The sequence below is a fragment of the Mya arenaria genome, chromosome 17 (assembly GCF_026914265.1).
Source record: "Mya arenaria isolate MELC-2E11 chromosome 17, ASM2691426v1".
NCBI lineage: Eukaryota > Metazoa > Mollusca > Bivalvia > Myida > Myidae > Mya > Mya arenaria.
The window spans coordinates 26,764,353-26,785,762 of NC_069138.1; the positions used below are offsets into that span (position 1 = coordinate 26,764,353).

Sequence of the window (21,410 nt, forward strand, 5' to 3'; positions counted from 1 at the left end):
ACACACATTGGCGAGAAACAACGACAAGAAATTAGCAGAGTCAAAGGTCATCTCTGACTTATGCTCACCCATCTAAAAAGCTATATTTCAACAGCTAAAGTGACAGAAGCTTAATGCAAGAATGCAATACAAAAGGCCATTTTTATAAAACAAACTCCTAAAGGGGCAAATAAATGACACATGTTTAAATATGTTATACGGAATCAAAACATTGTGTTTTTGCGGCAATTTAAAATTTATCGCACTTAGGCCATCAGGTTTTCAACTCTCATGGCCGCACTTAAAATTTCGATCGTACAGTCCGAAGGATTACTTTACCATGTATTCGTATTAAGTTATAATCCAGTAATGCTCTGTAATCTGCTCAATGCCCCTTAAGGTAATCGAAATAGTGTGCAGTAACAATGTCTTGATTTATTTTATAAATCCTACCTTTGTCTACACTCTTAAAGGGGGGACCATACGTTTATCTCATTGATAAGAGTATAAATTATGTGTCCAAACCCTCGATCCAAACCCTTATTACACTTTTTATAAGGCCTAAAAAAAATATGTCCGTTTCGGGTAACCCGACCCTACCTATAAAATTGCGCCGACCCTAACTATTTTTTTCCGTTTCTGAGCAAAAAATATTCGTTAGCGAATAGAGAGTTACGAAGGGCGGATAAATGCAGATTTTAAACAGAATTATTGTTTATATGATAAAACAAAAAAAAAGTCAGGCAATGACAGTAATGTAGGAAAGACTGCCATGTGCAAGAAAACACTCTGAACTTACGACAGATTTTGAAAAAAAAAAATCCCTACCTACCCTACCTAGAAATTTTGGGAAGGTTACCCTAAACAAACAATTTAAAAAAATTTGGCCTAAGCATGAGAACAGAAAAATCGTCATCTGATGTCATACAAGGTTACATTGAGGACTAACAAAACCTTCTCGTTGGCTTAGACCTAGCAGTGCATGATCTGATTAATTGGTATTCTTTATTTTAATCCGCATTAGACCATTAAGCCGATATAATCCGCGCATAGCCCGGTTGCCGTTTAAATTGTTAATGGCAGCAAAACTAAATAAAAGGTATCTTAGTGTTGGCGCGAATATCTCCATATTGTTCAACGCGCATGCGCGAACGGCTGAGTAACCCAATTAATAATGTATTTAATCAGGATTCACCCTGCGATCAATTGGCGGAGCCAAGAGTGAATACACTAATGAGTGTATGAGCTGTATATTTTTAATGACATTTTACAATATTGTGACATTTTTAACACGACAGCCATACCAAGTCACTGAAATAAAGCGTTAAAAATGTTTAAACCCTCTTCTACACGTACTCATTAATTACTAGAAGGTAATCATTGATTCGCATGTGTTTAAAATAGTTAGTGGTCAATATATTCTTTTGTACAATTAGAAGGCAGTATTTTCTCAGTAAGTTTCCCAATACATTTATTTCATTAAATCAGCAGTCAGCCCCATTTCATTTAAATCGAGTGAAGCGATAAATACTAACATTGGCTGGCTCATTTAGTAGTTTACACAGTAAAATGTAGACCACTAAAAGTATCAAAGATTTTTAGATTGTACTTACACAAAATACATGGTTAGGCGACTGTCTCGTAACAAACATTTTGTTTATGTAAGTACATACTAACAACTTTTAACCATTACTTTGAACGGTGTTCTTTTATAACACAGTCTATGGGACTAACTAACAGCAAAACTTACAAAAATATAACACTATTTTATATACATAAACGCAAGATAGATACAGATTACCAGATCATCCGAAGAAAATGTTATGGTTAAACATACCATTTAGAAATTATTATTTCATTTTCAATATTTGAACATAATATTACATGTTATACACATATATGTGATTTAGGGCCGTCCACCGTGCAAAAGTGGATGGGGAAGGTAAAAATTTAAAACGTTTCAAAAGGTCATGGTTTATTTAGTTTCAAGTAAAACACATTTATGAACAAATTTATAAAAGAAGATTAAATCAGATTTTGGATAAAAAGCCATTCACATTCTTATAACAGCTTCGCATGTTGCAACGGGTGTATTATGCTTGATGAATATTCAACCTCAAAACTAAATAAAAATTGATTTTTTAAACAATTTTAAATGTTGGTCCCTCAAACGACGTTTGCATTGTAATAATAATAAGTTTATTTATAGAATGTATAAACACATTATGACATAATTACAGGTTCAACCATAACAACATCATATTTGCAATGTGGCCTTCTATGAAGAAAAACAAACAAACAAAAACAAAATGCATTTGGTAAATCATAAAACATCTGCATCGCACTTATACATTCCTATACAAGAACTTTTGATGTTTTGAATATAATTATTCTATACAAATTATGTTAAATTAACATAACAATTATTTCAATATACATCATGTACACGCCGACAGACACTCAAAACACAACAATTTATAAAACAACAGTTATTTCAATCTTTAAGATAATGAAAAGATGATATACCCTTTTGAAACTAATGATATGCACATTTCAACTTAAACTGTAAAAACTATCGGCGTTGTGTGTAAGCTTATTTATACTCGCACTCGGGCCTTGCCCATTCGACGAGTGCTCCTTTAAGAGTGTTAGTTATTTTAGGTTTTTGGAGCATAGTGCACAGACAGAATGTAACCCTGGTTAGAGCTACCCTGGTTTTTAACGTGCACCAGTGATTAGCACTGTCACACGGGACCCACATCGTCCCGTCCCGGAAGACGATTAGTACTTGTTTATTGGTGCGGCGGGGACTCGAACCTGCGATCCCCTGGATTGACAGTCAAAGTGTGTTACCACTAGACCACGGATCCGCCACAGATCTATATTAATGTTTCAAAAGATTATATAGCATCGTATAGCTATGCTTCGTTGTGTACCATGGGCGATTGATTCGGCAAGAAAAAAAACACTCGTAATCCTAAAAAATTAATGCGGCAGTTTCAAATGCTTAAACCGTAACGGAGGCCGGTATTGACCCGGGTCCACTCTTTTAGAACAATACTAGTCAAGAACACTCAGCCATGGTTACAGACATTTAATGGTTATTGAAAAACATTCAACTGTAACATGCTAATTCCTCATTCAACGTTCCTCGGCCATTTTTATCGAAAACCACCTCGGATGTATGCCGGTACATCCGTTAAAGTAGTTCGTAAAATTTTGAATTATATTATTAATTAAATGTAGTGTTTCAGCTTGTATTTATAGATCTAACTTTAAATTGATTGCCAGTGAAGTTTATTTTTGCAAACATAATTAAGATTTTCAAGAGTTAAGTCATTAATGTTAAATTACTAGACGATCTACTTGCAGCGCAGTTAAAGTGCACCGATTTCTGACATTGTAAACCGTCCATATACTCCCGAGGTTGTTTTCGATAAAAATGGCCGAAGAGTTCCGAGTGGCGAATTCATTAGAAGAAGAGTTGTCTACCCTGACTCATGCATACTCATGTCAGTCAATTATCCAACGGTATTTATGAAGTATAACCGAATTACGTACCCTGTTTGTCGACGATGATTATAAGGAAGCAATGACTTTCCAATCAATGTTTAAATATAAAAATATAACAAATAGTTCGTATTAAGTTGTATAAAGATTTAATGTTTAAACAAATCATAAAGAAACAAGGATTCCAACATCAATGTCAAAACATAAAAGGTATTAAAAAGATGCACATATTTGTCATTTAGATGTTATAAATATTGTTATGTTAAAACACATCATATAGATACAATAATTCAAACATCAATGTTAAAACATAAAAGATAAATGAACGGTGATAAAGTTTGTCTTGAAGTTGTCATAAATATTCTAAACACATCACAAAGAAACAATGATTTCACTGTCAGTGTGTGAAAATACGTGTAAAAACAACACTTCTACATATGTCATAAAGTTGTCACAAAGTTTGTTAAGCCGAAACATATCATAAAGAAACAATAATTCTAACATCAATGTTTGAACAAATTACAACAACAATACACATATTTGTTTATAAGTTGTCGTTTAAACATGTCAAAAATAAACAATTCAAGCATTACAGGAAAAGATATGCATGCAAAACACATCACAAAAAAATACAATGAAATATTTATAACAACAATGTTTTAAAAGAAGTAATAAGCTAAACACAAACAATACACAAATTTGTCATTAAGTCTTGATTAAGAAGAAATTCACCTAAAAAATGTGTTCATTTCATCTTGACCATCCACTTATCATCTTTTCATTACTGAAACTTGTACATCATTCAGAACATCGAAGTGTTCCCGTCAGTACAGTTTGTGTTTGCGAGTATAAAACAAACAAAAAAGATACAGACAAATTGATGCAGATAAACATGATATTCGTGGAAAAAAACACCACTTATAATAATAATAATAATCATAATAATGGCCCTGAGTATTCATAAAAATCTTAAGTAATTTTTTCTAATTTACAGGACATGTGGTATTACAACTTTATCATTCTGAATACACTTTTAACACTTTCATTGACTTTATTTCAGAATATATATTGATCAAATTGATGCAGATAAACAGGATATTCGTGAAAAACACCACTAACAATAATAATAATAATAATAATAATGGCCCTGAGTATTCATGGAAAACTGAAGTCATTTTTCTAATTTACAGGACATGAGATATTACAACTTAAACACCCTGAATACATTTTGAATAGTTCCATTGCCTTTACTTCAAAATATACAAGTTCTACGTTTGTTTTTATTCGACCTTACACATTTTAGGAAAGCAACATAAGTTAAGAAATGACTCAATATGTTTTATGAAAACCGCACCTAATAAAATATGTCACTACTTTACTACGAATTATGCAAATGTTTTATTTAAAAATCTCGAATTGGTGAAATCTATAAGGTGAAATGAGAATATAATGTAAAATGGGTACTCGTGTTATAATTGTTATAATTGAAAGAATAAATCTTATCAAAAATATATTAATAAAGAGATACCTTTAATGGCCACGTAGCCTATCATAATTATGGTACTGTGTAACAATGTAGAATAATACAATAAATGTTGTGAAATGTTGTGCACAGACAAACAAAATACATATAACTATTCGTAGCATTACAATTTTCTCAGTCGGAGTACTTCACGGCGGTGTTTCCTGAAATGTTCACTTTAAATGGGTATACAGTCATGGTTATTGAAAACTTTCATTTTTAATATTTATCATATATCATCAGGTCCAGTCTTGTTTTCTTACTAAAATTAAAACAAAAACTCTTTTATTATTTTTTTATAACTTTCTACGTCGGTTGACACTTAGATTGTTTTGGCCCAATTCCGTCGAACGAAAAATGTATTGGTTTTACTGAAGTACATTTCGCACGAATGTCTATAACAGAACTGTATTTTCTTATGCTGGTCATAACACTTGTATTGCTATTTGAAATAAAATGCCTCTAAAAACTTATTTTTAAAAATCTGCCCAACTGACTTTTAAACCATATTTTGTCAAAATTTTATAAAAATACATTTTAATGTTTTCTTCATTGAATGTTTTAGATGTGACACGCATATTTGCTAAGCCCATAACTACTGGACATGGTAGATAAATAAAATCACAATCTTCCATTAACCTTAGCGAATATAAGACCTTTACAAACAAGAGAAAACGAAATTAAACAAACATCACTTAATATCTCATAACTGTTCTAATAAAAATGTTTGATTAGGATGAATTTTAAGAAGCTTAAAATCAACAGAATAATGCGATTATGATTAATTTATTAGAGATCAAGTTTTTGACATTAGCAAGATATCTTAACTCGTCTCCACGCTCACGTCAAAATGTTTATTTTACATATTTTGGCTAATGCGTGTTGGTAGTTTAAGTCAACTCAACTCAACTTAATTCAAAACTCGTTTTATTTCTAGATCAGGTTACATACATACACAACAACATGAATAAATTATATATATATATATATAAGATAAACCGACCAAAATTGATTTTGAAATTTTAACAAATAGATATTTGCATGTATGTTTGACCTGTCCATGCACACAATAACAGTTGATATATATATAACAGAACATAAAGTTTACAATATACTTATATATTGCTTATCGGTCCGTGAGTATTTCGTGATTTTGTTGTATGTATTGCGCCAAGCTTAAAGTATTTAATTTTGATGCGGATAATTATGTATTTTCTTTAATGCATGCTAAATTTATTTTTGTTTTGTGTTTATAACGATGAGCTATGTAAGCTTTAGTTAATTAACCGTTCTGATCTGTTCTGTATTAAAGTAATTAGTGCTACAAACACAGTTTTATATTAAACTTAACAATTGAATAATATCAATTTAATATTGAGCGATAGCGAGTACATATACGTTTCAAAATGAAATATCGTACACCGTGCTAACAAAGCGTGTCAGTAATATATAAAATTAGCGAAACAAAAATAACATTTTTAAATTTAATTATCGAAAATTCGATTCTTCCCTGAAATTCTTAATATAAGGTAGAAATATTTGAATAATCTTATTTGCTTAAACACTATTCGCTGATATATCTATTTACTTAACATGGCGACACGTTTCAATGTCCGAATATTTAGAAGGATTAATTTTGCGCTAATGGCGCACCTCCGGCAAAGTAATAGCTATTGTGTTCAGCTTTATCGTATTGATATTGAATTTAGTGATTTTGAGATAATATCAATTTCATTAGTGCTTCTAACTGTATACGGCAGCGAAATAAATTAACAATTGTTTAGTGTTAAGTTTAGTATATTTCCTGTCAGACGGGCCCACCAGGTCTACCAAAATCCAGCCTGTCGGTAATCACTCCCTTTCAAAAGTTCCCTAATTTGGTTAGTGGTCACTAACCCAAACAAGTTAGTTTTCTCCGAGTCCTCCAGTTTCCCCCACAATACAAGACCACACTCTCGCGCAAAATCGTGCCAACTAGAGTAACTTAGTATAAGTTATCATAACATGTTTGAACTTGAAGTTACTTACAATTTTTTACACTGAGTGATAGACACGATATAGGTTTATGCCAAAATATGTTGTATTTTATATTCTATTTCATGCATTATTATTTTTAACTCATCGTCTTAAATGGTAAAAACAAAACAAAAAACATTCACAAAATAATAAAAAGTGCATTTCATTAGATTATACAGATAAGGTACATCTAAAAATTTGCATTTTAGTTGTATGCTAGCTATCAAGCAAATGAACATTTCTTGAGACTATCAGTTTGAACGCTTTACACTTCTTAGGTTTGAATGTCAAATCTTTTGCCAACTACATTGTAGTTTATATTTTCTCAAATGAGATGTTTTGGTGCCATCTGAGGCGTTTCCTTTTCGACTAGGTCAAAAACGATGTGATTTCGATGCAAAAATCCAATAAAAGATGAATATGACTCTGTAACACCTAACACAGGCAACAGTATTTGAGCAACAAAGCAGGTCGCCATCTTAACAACCGTTGGCGTTCTACGGGTCCTCATTGACATGTAGTTTCCAAAAAGGATCATACAAAGAATGTTCGCGAGGAGTAAAAATTTGATCAGCACCAAACATTTCAGAAACGGTGGCTGTGGTGTTATGAGGGACAACACGGTGATGAAAACGTTCGCCCATAGAAACAGTGTACTAAGATGGGAGGGGAAAAGACAAAGCTTTACATAAAGAGGTAGGGAATTGCTCCATAAAATCTGGAATGTTCCAACGAGCCATCGTTTACGTTGCTTGGCGTAGTCTGACATGGTGAACGGACTCTTTTCCAGCATGATGCCCTCTACAAAGTCAAACTTATATCCCAAATCCCAGGCCGTCAGCGCGAATCGGAGATCCTCGGCTATACACTCACGTGGACCAAAGTCGAACGTAATTTCCTCCTCAACAGACGACTTTACAACAACAAAGGAGCCTTTGAGCCCGTGAAGTGGTCTTCTGAAGAACTGGAAAGACAATCGCAGAATGCCATAGTCCTTACTGGTACGAATTCCATCCAAAAGTGTTGTTATCCAGTTCTCAACTTCGAGTCCTCCGTAAACAATCACGCCTTGGCCGATTTTGGAATTTGGCTTGCTGATGAATTCAACGATCCCGTGAACTACTTCTTCCGTTATTTGAGTTTCTTCGTCAAGATGGACAATCCAGTCTTCCGGTGAAAGCGTGTTGACAGTGGGCATAAGACAATAATTCAGCGCCCTTGCCTTAAAAAGAGACCCTTTCGCTGTTTTGTAGTCACTAGGGACTACGATTTCACGGAGATGTGTTGACTTTTCTACGTTCAAACGTTTATCAGTGACGATTTCAAAAATGAAGTTCTTTAAGCCGGCCTTGATACACAGTTCCATGTTTTTGCTGGTCACAGATTTCACAAGGTTTGGGTAAAGTCCTCTGGTCACCACCCGAAAACAAACGAACGGCGAATCTTCCGAAATAATGTTCTTTTTCATTCGAGTAAATGGATTGAACATAACTAATCCGACAATGTTCAGCACCGAATACGGGATCGTAATGTAATAGTTCACATTCAGGAGGTACATTGAAAATGTCCACAAAATCCCATATCTGGCAATAAATTCCGGTAGCGATGGATCGTTTTCATTATACATGTAATCCGTCAACATAAAACTAAATTTGATATACAAAATTATCATACAAATGAGCAGTAAATGTTTTAATTTGTCCATCGCAATCATTTTCCAGCCGCTGCTAGTGTCCGCACTAAGGAATCGAAATTTACTATCTGAAAACAGCCGGATACCCTGCTTAAACATGCTTGTCAGATATGCGCTCCTGTTCTGTACGCCGAAATCTCATTCAATCATAACGTGTTTATCAAGTTATTTCAAAACAGTTTTAATAATCCCACATACATTTCGTTATATATGCTGCCGTAAATAATTGAAAGCGGTTTTACTCAATGATTTTGAAACAGGTCACGGAATTGTTCATCAGTGTGTGAAGTTAAAGTTTGTACAGTAGCATGGTGACGGTTATAATCGATAGCCTAAGGCGTTTACCTTATTGGTCGTTTTAATCAGGCATTACTATACAGTAGTGGTCAGTACTTTCAGGTTCAAACACATTCGAAATTGGAATTATAAATAATTTGTTTGTATTAAAATACAATGATTCAATCAATGCAAAACTTTACCTAAATGTTTCTGACACACCAAAACCATTATGATGATGATGATGATGATGATGGTGGTGGTGTTGGTGGTGGTGGTGGTGATGATGATGATGATGATGATGATGATGATGATGATGATGATGGTGGTGGTGGTGGTGATCATGGTGATCATGATGATCATGATGGTGATGATGACGATGATGATGGTGGTGGTGGTTGTGATGAATATCATGATGATGATGACGATGATGACGACGATGATGATGATGTTGATGGTGGTGGTGGTGATGATGATGATGATGATGATGATGATGAGCGGGCCGACGGGCATTTTGGCGGGCTTATGGGCGCGCGGCAGGGCGGCATGGCTTTTGGGCGGGCTGGAGTGACGGGGTTTCGTTTGAGCGAGCGAATGATTGAGATGACAACGACGATGATGATGGCGCTGGTGATGTTTATATGCTCTACATGAAAAATAAAATCTGGACGGAAGATTTCAAACCCTGTTCAAGGCAAACATCATTGGCTGAATCAATTAAGGGCGTCTTCTGTTTCTTTCATTGAGAACCCCTCGGTCATTTTCCATAAAAACCACCCCGGATGTATGCCGGTATATCAGTAGAAGTAGTTCTTTTTTTAATAATGGTATCAATTAGTTGTAGTTTTAACGTGTATGTTGAGCCTGACTTTAAACTAATCGTAAATGCAGAGTAAAAGAGTAAAGTTCCACTGCAAAATCGAAATTTCTACGCGATCTACTTGCAGTGTAGTCAAAATGTCAAAACTTCTAACATTGTAAACCGTCCATATACATCCGAGGTTGTTTTCGATGGAAATTGGCCGAGGAGTTCCGAATGTTGTTTTCAATCCATAGGATATATGAAGAAAGGAAAGTAAGGGAACGACAGCGTTTGTGATGGTTAACGTGTACGAAATTATACGTCTGAACGCAACAGATATGGATTTGGAGTAAAGAAGATGTTGTTGTTTTTTTCTACTCACCCAACCGACCCTATTTTTCCTGCCGAGTCCCGACCCTATACTTTTTTGCTGCAGTGTGGATTTTTTTCATAATTTCCTTGGAAGTGTGCATTTATTTAAGTGAACATTTTAAAAATTCACCATTTTATATTTAAAATTTTCTACAATAGTGATACACCCTGATATAGGTCGATTTGGTTCAGGATCCCGATTCTAAAAAAAACAGAGAAAGAAAAGGTTATGCCAGTTTAAAGTTTCCGAGTTTATTCCATATAACTCATATTTCAAAACATGACAAAAAGAGTATTGAAATTTGTATAACTTTATATACACAACTAAGGAGATGTTAGTCAAAATAGAGAAAAAAAGTTATACTATCCTATTTTGGGGGGATGTTATGCGCCAGTCAATTGTAACCACGCCCCCCTCTCCCCAGGTCCGGGGGTATACCGGGGATAGCCGGGGAAATGGGCCGTGTTCTTACCATTCAGGTGGTCCCGCAGTGCCGGGTGAATGCGGTGGTTTTGTCTTCGCTATAAATATAGCAGGGAATGGGCCTTACCTAGGGTCCCTAGGATGCGGGGGCATTTGGCAGGGATTAGCCGGGGTTGACTGGACCGAAAGTCAAAGTCCACTCTATTCCCCGGACCTGGGGGGGGGGGGCGTGGTTAAAATTGACTCGTGAATTAGTGGAAACAACGAATTATTTTTGGTGGCCTAATACAATTCAAGCATGACAATGGCATAAATCCAGAAATTCCGATTACAATCAATACGCTGTTGACATAATCGTTTGTTGAATTGGTGAAGCCTATTGTATTTCACCCGAAGGATTTGTCATGCCCGTTCAAGTTTGTTTTGGTCAGTCAGTGGTCATTCTCTTTTGTTTGCGGTCAAAATGGTGTAAAGTATTTAGCAGCTCTTAGTTTGGTCAAATATTTGACATTGAAATAAATGAATATGCAGCATTTATAAGACTGCTGTTCAAATATGTACCGGTTTGCGAAATTTTGGAATCAATCATATAGTGTTGACATGATTAGTAAATGACCCACATTACGAGAGTTTTTGGCATTCGGACATAATTCGTACAAATGAAATAATCATTAATAAAAATAATATTTTTAAGTATGTCAATTTCTTTCAAACTTCTTCTAAATGTTTGTCCTTGGTGCATCATTTCTCGAAGATTATTGGCCTTTAGTTAACTCATGTTACCATAACAACCGACACGGATTTTGTCCCGCCTTTATTGAATAAAAAAAATACAAAAATGAATCATAATATTTTTTTCTAAATTCATGTTCCATAAAGGTTCTGTTTAAGGAAACAACGTTATAAGCTAGTTGACGTTTTGACACGTTAATTTTGCACGTCATTTAAATAATGTACTGTCGTTATGAATGTGAATGACGTCAAATCTAGTTCTCAAAATATGCAATACAATAAGGTAATTAGTACTGCGTTTTGATCCGGGTGGGGGGGGGGGGGGTGTATTCGACTCGAGTGGCTTCTGCAGATTTGGATTTCACGAGGTGCATTTTCGCATGGATTGGCTCGTTCGAAGACAAAAAATAAAACACTTGTCAAAACGTTCAATCTGTGAGAGTGCAGCTTTAAAAAACATGCAGATAGTCCTGTTAAACAAATGTAAGAATGAATATTACATAGGTGTAATTGGATTCAAGCAGTGCTATTGTTTACGAATTATAAAATGGGTCCGTACACTGGGAGAGTCACAACTTTTAACAAATAAATGCAAATGTCTTAAATAAATAAGAATAGAAATGTTTTCAATTAATTTGTTTAAGAATAGCAGATACCATTTTAGTGATTTTACACATCTTGAAATAAATCCTTTACTCGAAACCTGCGTTCATGTGAACATTATCAAAAAAGAAGAATTCACTTTTTAGGTATTTCTGCATAGGCCCAATAGTGTTTCATATTATAACTAACCCAGTACAATTAAAAGGGGCTCCGATTTAACCGGTAGGTGGGTAACCAACTTTACCTAGCAAATTAAATCGTCGGGACCATAAGAAGTATAATCAGCCTTGATTTTGACTATTTTGATAACGACGACATTTACTAAGATTTGTAAACATATTCTAATGAAGTCTACCTTTAAATTCATACCAAATTATTTTGCAATCAATATTGGCTACAATATCAAAGATATAAGAGAAACCATTGTCATTTAACATTTTTCACCCAGCTTTTTACCGCTATAACAATCCGACAAAGCGTCCTCATATACAGTTTTAAGAATTATATTATCAGTTTTAACTACTTTAAACCAAACTTGTATCATTCTTATATACCTATGTATATAAAGAGAATATCTTTCTAGTCGACCATAGATACATTGCCTAACCCTCAACAATCTCTTGCAAAGTTTAGGTGTATTCTCTCTATTTCTTTTGATTTAGAATTTCCCCAAATTTCACAAGCATAATTTAAATTAGACAAAAAAGCGTCAAACAATTGACATTGTGATAAGGGAAACAAAATCATCAACAATAGAGATAATAATTATCTAATATGAGAGGACGCTTTTCTAATGTCCTGTCCCGTCGGGCTTGTACCGCCGATCACGCAAAGATATACGTCATACATGTTGAAGAAGGCTCGTTGAACGTTAGTTTAAATGCGTGGTTTCAAATGAAATTTCCGTTGTTGGGCCTATGCTGTAAAGCTGCCTAGCCCTATGGTCTGGTGTTTATATCGGGTCGACCGTAAGGTGTGTGTGACATTAGTTTCAGCAGTCAACACAATTTATTGCGTTTGAAGCCAATATTTACAGCTAATGGTTTCACGAGCCCGCAGTGCTACCCCCCCCCCCCCCCCCATTCAACGTATCTGCAAACCGAGACCGTCTCAGAACCTCTACGGCTTATACCGGCTGTCTCCCGTCAGTGTCCAAAACGACTTTGAACCCCGACGACGGAAATATTAGCTGTGCGGTGGTCAAAAGAAGCGCTATGCTCCGTGTTCAATAGTTATACCGTAGCAGTAGCTATCCGTGTATCTCCGCTCCGGCAGTACTTTAACGATGTTTTCAAGCGCTCTTGAAACGGATGCTTAATTGGTTCCTTATATACGGCTCCCGAAATACCATTTTTTTTCTACTAAATTATTTATAGTACATTTACATTAACTGTGATTGCTTAATCAACTAAAGATTATACATGTACACGAAGGTGCTACTTGCATTCTATACTAAACTACTATAAATAATGAATAAAACATAAAACAAATGCTATCGATCATAACTAATTTCGCTTAAATAAGTAAATATTTTATAGCAACATTTCTATACAGTTCATGAAAAGAAACTTAAAATAACACGACACGAATCAACCATGAAATAAGCTTATACTAGCTACCTCTAATGTAAAACTTACATCGAGGTAGATCATGTTATGTACAGGGGCGGTTCAGGATGTCGTGTTAGAGGGGGCGCACGTTGGAAGTGACACAGAGAACGCACGCTCGCTTCCCAAAGAATATGAGCAATGCATGGTTTTAATGGGTAAATTGGGGCTTGAAGGCGTCTCCAATGAAAAATGTGCATATTGTTCCTCGGATATTGATATAAAAATAAACTTTAACAATTTTAACGGAGGGGGGGGGGGGGCGTGCGCCGGGTGCGCCCCCGTCTAAATCCGCTAGTGATGTATACACTAGCGAATGGCAACTATCAATGTGTATGTAAATTAGAGATTTTCAATGATTTCAGTCACACACCAGTTAATCTAAAGCTGGGAGTTCGCAACCTATATCGATTTACGAACATCGATCATACGTAAGCACTATATTCAATTCAGGCGGCATTTTTGTTTTATTCAAGTACATATTTGTCCGGCATGATATTACAAGTTCTCATATTGATTAAGGATGACTACTTCAAGCATTTCGCATACTTAATTTAATACAAGAGATGATTTTTTTCACGATTTTTCTCACGCGTTCCGAATCGTCACTAACATATCGAGGTGTTAAAATAAGACTTAGTGAAAAATGCTATTGTATATTAAATTGAATATAAAGATAATATTAAAACCATTTTTTATACTACAAATATGAAAATAAGGCCTAAAAAGATCCAAATTATAAGGCAAATGAATGAATATAATGGAACATAGAGGATATATTCGATGAACATTTCGGCGTGGTCGTAATGTGCTGGTGTTGGCGTGGTGCCCCGTGGTGTGGTCGGCGTGGTAGTATTGTATTGTGTATATGATTTGGTCGTCGTGGTCGTAATGTCTGGTGTATTTGGTGTGGTAAGCGTGGTAGTATTGTCTGGTTTTGTTGATGAGTGTTCGGCGTGGTCGTAAACTCTGGTTTATTTAGAGTGGTTGGCGTGATCGTAATGTCTTGTTTATTTGGAGTGGTAGGCGTGGTTGTAAACTCTGGTTTATTTAGAGTGGTCGGCGTGGTCGTAAACTCTGGTTTATTTAGAGTGGTCGGCGTGGCCGTAAACTCTGGTTTATTTAGAGTGGTCGGCGTGATCGTAATGTCTTGTTTATTTGGAGTGGTCGGCGTGATCGTAATGTCTTGTTTATTTGGAGTGGTCGGCGTGGTCGTAAACTCTGGTTTATTTAGAGTGGTCGGCGTGGTCGAAAACTCTGGTTTATTTAGAGTGGTCGGCGTGATCGTTATGTCTTGTTTATTTAGAGTGGTTGGCGTGATCGTAATGTCTTGTTTATTTAGAGTGGTTGGCGTGATCGTAATGTCTTGTTTATTTGGAGTGGTCGGCGTGGTCGTAAACTCTGGTTTATTTAGAGTGGTCGGCGTGGTCGTAAACTCTGGTTTATTTAGAGTGGTCGGCGTGGTCGTAAACTCTGGTTTATTTAGAGTGGTCGGCGTGATCGTAATGTCTTGTTTATTTAGAGTGGTTGGCGTGGTCGTAATGTCTTGTTTATTTAGAGTGGTCGGCGTGGTCGTAAACTCTGGTTTATTTAGAGTGGTCGGCGTGGTCGTAAACTCTGGTTTATTTAGAGTGGTCGGCGTGGTCGTAAACTCTGGTTTATTTAGAGTGGTCGGCGTGGTCGTAATTTCTTGTTTATTTGGAGTGGTCGGCGTGGTCGTAATTTCTTGTTTATTTGGAGTGGTCGGCGTGGTCGTAATGTCTTGTTTATTTGGTGTGGTCGGCGTGGTCGTAATGTCTTGTTTATTTGGTGTGGTCGGCGTGGTCGTAATGTCTTGTTTATTTGGTGTGGTCGGCGTGGTCGTAATGTCTTGTTTATTTGGTGTGGTCGGCGTGGTCGTTATGTCTTGTTTATTTGGAGTGGTCGGCGCGGTCGTTATGTCTTGTTTATTTGGAGTGGTCGGCGTGATCGTAATGTCTGGTTTATTTGGAGTGGTCGGCGTGGTCGTAATGTCTTGTTTATTTGGAGTGGTCGGCGTGGTCGTAATGTCTGGTTTATTTGGAGTGGTCGGCGCGGTCGTAGTGTCTTGTTTATTTGGAGTGGTTGTCGAGGTCGTAGTGTCTGGTGTATTTGATGTGGTCAGTGTGGTATAAATGTATGGTTTTATTCGTGTGGTCGGCGTTGTCGTAATGTCTGGTGAATTTGGTGTGGTTGGCGAGGTCGTAGTGTCTAATTTATTTGTTTGGTAAGCGTGGTCGTAGTGTATTTGTTTGATTGGCGTGGTCGTTAAGTCCGCTGTGTTGGTGTGGTTGGCATGGTTCTAGTGTTTTATAAATTAGGTGTGGTTGGCGTGGTCGTATTGTTGGATGTATTTTAATTTGGTGGCGTAGTCGTAATGTCTGATGGTTTGGTTTGCGTGGTCGTAGTACCAGGTGTATTGATTTTGTCGGCGATGTCGTTACGTCTGATGTTTTGGTTTGTTTGGCGTTGTCGTAATGTCTGATGTTTTGTGTGGTTGGCACGGTCGTAGTGTCCAATGTTTTGGTTTGGTTGGCGTGGTCGTAGTGTCCAATGTTTTGGTTTGGTTGGCGTGGTCGTATTGTCTGATGTTTTGCGAGTTTGGCATGATCGTAGTGTCCAATGTATCAGGTTTGGTTGGCGAGGTCATATTGTCCAATGTTTTGGTTTGGTTGACGTGGTCGTAGTGTCCAATGTTTTGGTTTGGTTGGCGTGCTCGTATTGTCTGATGTTTTGCGAGTTTGGCATGTTCGTAGTGTCCAATGTATTAGGTTGGTTGGTGTGGTCGTAGTGTCCAATGTTTTGCGTGGTTGGCATGGTCGTATTGTCCAATGTATTAGGTTTGGTTGGCGAGGTCGTAGTGTCCAATGTATTAGGTTTGGTTGGCGAGGTCTTAGTGTCCAATGTATTAGGTTTGATTGGCATGGTCGTAGTGTTCAATGTATTAGGTTTGGTTGGCGAGGTCGTAGTGTCCAATGTATTAGGTTTGGTTGGCGAGGTCGTAGTGTCCAATGTTTTAGGTTTGGTTGGCGAGGTCGTAGTGTCCAATGTATTAGGTTTGGTTGGCGAGGTCGTAGTGTCCAATGTATTAGGTTTGGTTCGCGAGGTCGTAGTGTTCAATGTATTAGGTTTGGTTGGCGAGGTCGTAGTGTCCAATGTATTAGGTTTGGTTGGCATGGTCGTAGTGTCCAATGTATTAGGTTTGGTTGGCGAGGTCGTAGTGTCCAATGTATTAGGTTTGGTTGGCGAGGTCGTAGTGTCCAATGTATTAGGTTTGTTGGCATGGTCGTAGTGTCCGATGTATTAGGTTTGGTTGGCGAGGTCGTAGTGTCCAATGTATTAGGTTTGGTTGGCAAGGTCGTAGTGTCCAATGTATTAGGTTTGGTTGGCGAGGTCGTAATGTCCAATGTTTTAGGTTTGGTTGGCGAGGTCGTAGTGTCCAATGTATTAGGTTTGGTTGACATGGTCGTAGTGTCCAATGTATTAGGTTTGGTTCGCGAGGTCGTAGTGTTCAATGTATTAGGTTTGGTTGGCGAGGTCGTAGTGTCCAATGTATTAGGTTTGGTTGGCATGGTCGTAGTGTCCAATGTATTAGGTTTGGTTGGCGAGGTCGTAGTGTCCAATATATTAGGTTTGGTTGGCGAGGTCGTAGTGTCCAATGTATTAGGTTTGTTGGCATGGTCGTAGTGTCCAATGTATTAGGTTTGGTTGGCGAGGTCGTAGTGTCCAATGTATTAGGTTTGGTTGGCGAGGTCGTAGTGTCAAATGTTTTAGGTTTGGTTGGCGAGGTCGTAGTGTCCAATGTATTAGGTTTGGTTGGCATGGTCGTAGTGTCCAATGTATTAGGTTTGGTTGGCGAGGTCGTAGTGTCCAGTGTATTAGGTTTGGTTGGCGAGGTCGTAATGTCTGGTGTATGTTGGTGTTGTTGGTGTGGTCGTAGTGCCAAATGGACCAAAATATCAATAAACCAGAATATATATATCAATCATTTAAAAAAAATAAAAAGCGGAATTACAGAGGCTATTTGGGGTAAAAAAAAACATGGTCTGGCTCTTAGCGAAGTAGCCGGGTGAAGAAATGTAAAAAAAGCAATGAGTTTAGAATACCGCTATTCGTGTTCCGGCTATACATTAGTACTCTTTTAGAGAAGAAGGCTATAATTTCGCAGTTTAGTTACCCGTACAAGCGAAGACAACAGGCCTGAAATTGCGCTCACCACATCGTTTCATTCTACTGAAAAAGTATTGGTCATTCAATGGAAGCCTTAATTTCTTAAGACAAAAGGATGCTCTTGCATTCGCTTACATACATAGGTTAGGGGTCATTTAAGCATGTTCTGACCATTAACCATTCTTTTTGATATTGGAAACATGATAAATTTAAGCCACATTTATAGACACTGGAGACATTTGCGAAACTTTTCCTCTCAACTGTAGATGTACATGTCTGTTTAAAGGGACTCGCACATGGTTTGTAAAATACACTTCTATATTACAAAGCATTAACGTGTGACGGAGATTTAAACATAATATACTGACAACTGGAACCCTTCTGCAAATGTTGATATTTATTTAAGATATATGAGAACAGAGAATAGTACTATTTGTTAATATTTGTGTCACGATTTATCAAATTCAATTCAATACAGCTATTTACTCAACTATGTGTCATTAGCCAACGTTAAAACGGGTATGGACTAATTAAATGGGGGTTTATGAATAATGAAAAAAACACTGTTTTTCCTGAGGGGATATTGATTCAAAGCGATTCAAGGCATTTTTATGGGCGAAATCACTGAAGTGGAAGCTCTTTGTTACCTGTTCTTTACAACTGAACCTCAATGTTCTTGCCAACTAAAACAAGAGATCTGACTAGTACATATTGGAAACACTTATTGGGCTTTATAGACCAGAATATCGATACACGTTTTGATTGATTGATTCCTCAACAGTTTAAAATCTGGAATTCCGAGTATTGGAAAGTTCGTCTTTGAGGAGTACAAATCAATGTCGAACCAAATTTAGGGATGAAATATTACGTACAATGGCGAATCACGATAGTATAATATAATTTGAATTCTTTATTTATAGCATAGTGCAGTTTTTGACCAGTTCTAAATGTTTTCATAGGAATTGATCAGTTATAGTTTCCAGTAAAATGTCCGCCTGACAGGATTGAAATAGTTCAAGGGATAACATAAAGTTAAGCTTAAAAGCAGTTCAATTTCAACAGAGAGCTACTTTTAGGTCAATTGCAATGGTCACATATGTTTATAATCGTACTGTTTTGACAAGTTAAAAGCCACAACTCCAGCGTGTATACTGTCACTGTTATCTGGCTGTTGATCAAAGTTGTTTGAAGGTTAATGCCTTAAACATTGTAACCAATCGTATAAAAGATGCGAATTTTGTCAAACTTTGATAATTCAAGGGCCACAACTCCAGCACTTATCTCGCGATCTGAGACAGATAAAACTAAGTCGATATCGTATGTCTGTAGTCGTACTAACCCAGCTTCGTCAAATTTGAATTAAAGGATGACATCGGACCAAGTGAAATTGGTATTTTTACACATAAAGGGCCACAACTCAACAAGAGGCCCAAGAGGGCCTATGCTCTACTGGCATGGCTCTTGTGGTCATTTTCAATCCAGAGCATGTACGTATGAGTAATAGCCAACGCATAGATATAGTTCACTTTTTGTGTTCGGGTTAACAAAAAAACGCTGCATGTTCAACATCTGAGGACAGGAAGTGTTGTAAGCAGATTAGTTGCATGAACTATTTTAATATGTGCCAGTAAAGGTAAAGGTAATCTGAGGGTAAAAAATATTTGCTTCAAAACTTACAAAAAATTGAACAACCATGGTAGTGGACCACTAAAAAAAGCCTTGTTCAAAATAGCAAGGATCTGCATAGCTGTTTCAGACAAAAAGGTTCCAAATTTAAGTATACCAAACCTGTGAAACCCTGGGCGTGGCCAGTTATGACCACAGGGGCATAATTTGAACAAACATTTACAAGCAATTGTGACTATACATGTAAACTTGGCTAAAAACAGACTTCGCTCATGTAGACTTGGCTTAAAATAGACTTGGCTAAATATATCATTTTTTTATACTTTCAAGACCCATAATCTAGGCATGCATGTGCTGATCTGGCTAGTTTTCAAAAGGAACCGAGCTTTAATGGATATCTTAATACAATCAAAACTGAAGACTGTATTATGTTCACAACCAATTGTTGACAGACGCACATACTTTTTTTATACTATCAAGGCCCATAATCTAGGCATGCATGGGCGGATCTGGCTGGTTTTCGAAAGGAACCAAGCTCTAATTGATATCTAGATACTGTACAAGTTTCATCGAGATACAATCTAAACTGAAGACTGTATCATGTTCACAAGCAATTGTTTACAGACGCACTGATTTTTTATACTTTCAAGGCCCATAATCTAGGCATGCATGAGCGGATCTGGCTCATTTGGTTTTCGAAAGGAACTGAGCTCTAATGGATATCTAACTACTGTACAAGTTTCATTGAGATACAATCAAAACTGAAGACTGTATCGTGTTCACAAGAAAAAATTTACAGACGCACGGACGCACATACTACGTACACATTACCATCGCATAAGCTCTTCTAGCCTTTGGCCAGTAGAGCTAAAAATCCTATCGAACATTTTATTAACTCAGTAAAGGTAATACGCCCATAAACGTTGAAGCAAAGGTGTATATATGAACATCGCTGGAAGCGATGTATGCTCCACATATGCCCATTTTCTATGAAAAGGCAGAAATTGTAATACAATGTGAACGTAGAAGGTTAATTGTTGTAAGCATTATTATACACAATTGGAATAATTCATAACATGGAGAGATATGGGCAAGTTTTTAAAATTAAATTTAAATGTATTTTTCAAGAAATTAAATAATATAAGCAGCATGTGAACATCACAGATTGGTATTGCACTTTCTCTTTTTGCCATCTTTCTACAGTTCAAGTTTCATTTCAATCAATTATTTTCCAACTAGTGGCCTGGACAAGAACCCATTTTTTAAAATTATCAGGCAAGAGTTTCAAGTGGAGATTTTCGAAAGAGGTAGGCTTCCTTGATATACAAAATAGGATTATGGTGCTGGTGCACTGTTATTGCTCATTGCCATCAGTATTAATAATCTGTACCAAGATTTAGTTAAATCCCTTGAAGTTATGCAATTGACAAGCACCAATTACAAATAAATGGTCTAAGAGGAGATCACTTTATCAATATGCATGAATGTATTGCGGTTCATGTGCACTGAACTTCCTCTCAATGCCGTCTTTCTACTATGAAGTATTATTTCAATCCCATTAGGTAGTTTTGAAGCTATGCAATTGACAAGCACCAATTATGAATAAATGGTTAAAGGGAGATCACTTTATCAATATGCATGATAGTATTGCGGTTCCTGTACACTGCTCTTAGACATCTTTCTACTATCAAGTTTTATTTCAATCCCACCAGTGGTTTTGAAGTTCTTTTCCAGACAAGAGTGTGACGGACAGATGGATAGTCGAATTAAGCGGCAATTGTATGCTCTCCTTACAGGGAATATAAAAATGCTCACATTAAAGACTGGAAAAAACGATATTCCACAATAAAAGGCCAATTTGTAATGCGATCTGGCTGTTGATCGAATTAAGCGGAGATATCATGCTTAGATATTTGATAAAATTTTGTGTGACAGAGGACGACATAAAAATTAGAGTTCATCTATTTTTATTACATGCAAGGATAAAAAAGTTTACTTATACAACTGTATTTTTGTATATTTATATTTTCAATTTCTATTTGCCGCTTTTTTTTTTAAAA

The 21,410-nt window shown here is 36.5% G+C and overlaps 1 protein-coding gene across 1 annotated transcript; it reads right to left on the reverse strand.

Moving 5' to 3' along the window:
• Positions 1-5,146: 5,146 nt before the first annotated feature.
• Positions 5,147-17,783, reverse strand: LOC128223324 (mucin-2-like). Its single transcript, XM_052932601.1, has 4 exons — positions 17,771-17,783; positions 14,505-15,831; positions 7,775-8,400; positions 5,147-5,175 (listed from the first exon to the last, which is right to left on the reverse strand). The coding sequence occupies exons 1-4, from the start codon at positions 17,781-17,783 to the stop codon at positions 5,147-5,149; spliced, it is 1,995 nt and encodes a 664-aa protein (XP_052788561.1).
• Positions 17,784-21,410: the final 3,627 nt, after the last annotated feature.

Coding starts and splice junctions, on each gene's coding strand:
- LOC128223324 (XM_052932601.1), bottom strand. Junction 8,401..14,504: donor ACCACTCTAAATAAACCAGA/GTTTACGACCAC, acceptor ATCTGTGACCAG/CAAAAACATGGAACTGTGTA. Junction 5,176..7,774: donor GTCAGACTACGCCAAGCAAC/GTAAACGATGGC, acceptor TGAACATTTCAG/GAAACACCGCCGTGAAGTAC.